The sequence below is a fragment of the Cystoisospora suis genome (assembly GCF_002600585.1).
Source record: "Cystoisospora suis strain Wien I chromosome Unknown contig_10013, whole genome shotgun sequence".
NCBI classification, from domain to species: Eukaryota; Apicomplexa; class Conoidasida; order Eucoccidiorida; family Sarcocystidae; genus Cystoisospora; species Cystoisospora suis.
The window spans coordinates 560-3671 of NW_027162787.1; the positions used below are offsets into that span (position 1 = coordinate 560).

The 3112-nt window shown below is 44.2% G+C and overlaps 1 protein-coding gene across 1 annotated transcript in view; it reads right to left on the bottom strand.

Moving 5' to 3' along the window:
• Positions 1-198: 198 nt before the first annotated feature.
• The window catches only part of CSUI_011180 (lem3 cdc50 family protein), a 4134-nt gene continuing 1220 nt past the window's right edge, over positions 199-3112 (bottom strand). Inside the window, exons 3-4 of the mRNA XM_068071281.1 lie at positions 2507-2554; positions 199-1875 (exon numbers count right to left, since the gene is read on the bottom strand). Of these exons, the coding sequence (XP_067916743.1) occupies positions 680-1875; positions 2507-2554 (1244 nt within the window). The 3' untranslated portion in view covers positions 199-679. The remainder of the gene's footprint in view (positions 1876-2506; positions 2555-3112) is intronic.

Sequence of the window (3112 nt, forward strand, 5' to 3'; positions counted from 1 at the left end):
TCTGTCTATCTATCTATCGATCGGTATATCTCTCTAGTCATCACAGGAGAAAGCAATTCCTCCTTCATCTCTTCACAATCGCCCAATAGTCGATACACACCATACACACGTATATACCAGCAGACACCCCTGCTATACACATACATACATCTATATATATATATATACTCATTATATCTACACGGAGACACACGTTGATATGTATACACACGGAGCGACGAGATAAAGACCTGCTTTGTATGTTGAGGCGAAAGAAGGAAAGAACGAGGGAATGTCCATTGAACGAAGAAAGAGGAAAAGAAAAGAAAAACGGAGGAGGAGACCCTTTCCGAGATAGAGCTGTCACTAGAAGCCCATACCACATACAAACCATCGGGGCGCAACGAAAGAGAGAGAGACAATCGATTTGCGCACAGCATCGAGGAGTGAACACCTCGGTAGATCTATCATCAATCCCTCCTCTCTCTCTCTACATAGACATTCACGAGAACACGTCGTGAAATCTCTTAATCTTCCTCTTCTTCAAGACAGACACCAGGAAGTTTTCTTTTTATCCATCTCCCTCATCTCTTCATCTTCTCCCTAGACCAAAACGTTCTCTCTCACCCCTTCTTTCTTTCTTTCTCACTCTTTCTTTCTTTCCTGTCCTAGTAGTAGTAGTAGTAGGAGTAATAGTAGATTAATCATCATAGTTATAATCGTATGGAAGTGTGACTACGCCTTCTCCTCCTCCTGCTTCTCCTTCATCCTCTTGATCACTTTTAGCTGGATCTCTTTGCCTTTCTTCCCCTTGTTCTTCATCTTCTTGTTTCTTCTTCTTTCTCAATTTCTGTTCATCTACACTTCCACTCCAAGAGATCGTTGTCCCTTGTTTCGCTACGTAGTCATTCTTTTCTTCAGCTTCACGATGATAGGCCAATCTTCCTTGTTCACCCCCCCCTTCTCCTCCTCCCCAACTATCTTTCGTGCCGCTCTTTCCTTCATCTACCTCAGGGAGAGAAGTCGACTCTCTCGGATGGAGATGTTGCTCTCGGTCTTGGTCTTCATCCTCTAGCCAAGTGTCGATCACTTGACCAAGACTCCCTGAGCTTTTATGACTTCTACCTCTCCTTGAACTGCTCTCCGGAGAGACACTCGTCTTCTTTGCTCTCCCTGGAGATGAGATAGGGAGAACATGCGGCTCTATCTTAACAGAGGCGGGGGAGGCATTTGAGGAACCTCTCACTCTTGATTCGAGAGAGCGTAACATCTCTGGAGACATGCGTCTCTTTCTTCTTCCTTTTCTTTTTCGACGCGATGATGAGGAGACTCGAGAAGAAGCAGAAGAAGCTCCTTCTTCATCTTCTTCATTATCCCCCTCGATGTTGAAGGAAGCTCTTCTCCCTTTCTCTTTTCTCTGTTCATATGAAGAATCTGCTCCTTCTCCTTCACTTCGTGATCGACAACGATCTCTCCTTCTATAAGACGATGCCGCAGCGACTGCAGACTCGGGATGTAAGAGAGACGAGCCCCCCCCCCTTACATGATGACTCCTCTTTCTTCCATTCTTTCTCTTACCATGGCTTGCATCTCGATCTCCTTCTTGATCTTCCTGCTTTCCGTCTCTCCCCTCTCGCCCTTTACGATGGGGGTGCTTCGAAGAAAAAGAAGAGGAAGCACTGCAGTGAGCGGGACATAAACAAGGAGGAGGGGCACCGCTTCCCTCAGAATGAAAGTACTCTGAAGCGATCCACGCATTCGCTTTTCTTGTATCTGCACCAGGGATAAGGACCCCTTCTTCTGCAGAAGAAGAGCAATAGATATCATCCTCATCTCCTGCTTCTCCCCCTCCTTCTCCTGTCTCATCAAGTTCTTCTTCGATAAGAGGAATCTCCACTGAAACAAGAAGAAAGAAAAGAGAGAGAAGGAGAGAGAAAGAGAAATGAACTGCAAAGAAAGCAGACGGTACGAGATGACAGGAAGGGTAAACATGCGAAAGAAACGAAGAAGAGAAAAGAAAAGACGAAACGAAGAGACAGAAGGGTGATGAAGAAAGAAAGAGGGAAGAAAAGATGTTTAGACGATCGGATCGGGAGTGGGAAGTGAAATATCGGTTGAGGGGGAGTTTGAGATGGGGTGTACATACACCTCACCTATACCTACATATGTGTATGCAGGTGTAGTTGTTTATCAATTCGACTATCTCCTTCTTCTGTCCTACACCATTGCAGCAAACATAAAAAGAAAGATCTCTCGCTTTCTTTCTTTGAATGAGTCATATCTCGTCTTCCTGCCTTCCCGAGCCCGACGCGGAGGAAAAGAAGAAGAGAAAGAGTAACTTATGATGTTGCCATAACTTTCTTTGCCGTATCAAACACTTCTGTCTATCCATTGCATGTAAAGAGACAGAGAGAAGAAGTGAAAGAGAGAGAGAGATAGAGAGAAGGTGAAGCAGAGAGGAAAAGAGAGACAAAGAAGAGAAGACCGCAGAGTGTATGTACACCTGGGAGAGAGACACTTGACTCACCTGCACCATCGGCAGCAGCAAGTACAGCCTTCATATCTGTCTCCGCCACTATGAAAACAAACATACTCACACGCAAACATATCACCGTCTCAAGCTCTATCTATCTTTTTATCTTTGATCTATCTATCTGCCTTTGACCTGTCTGTCTATTTGAAGATGAATGCGAATGCCCCATACTCGAAGTAGAGGAGAGAGACTTTCCACGAAAGAAAGAGCGGAAGAAACAAGATTAGGTATCACCAAGAGAGAAAGAGAGAGACGACTAAGAGAGGAGAGATACTGATATTTAAAGACCATCATCTTTGCCTTCCTTTCTTTCCTTCTCAAGACAGAGAGAACGTAATGAAGCGTCTCTTCTATGAGAACGCGGGAAGTGAGTGTGGTAAATATCTCATAAGAAAAAGGAAGGAGAAAGAAATCTACCCTGCCCAACTCTCTTCTATAGAGATAAAAACGAAAAAGAAGAAGATAGATCTCCCTCTTCCTCTTCATCAAAACAATGTAGTCTAACTTGTCGAGCGACAACGTGAAAAGAAAGAAGAAATAGACATCTATATATATAAGGTGTAGACTCATCTTCATACAATGTCTTCTTCTTCACCCCCC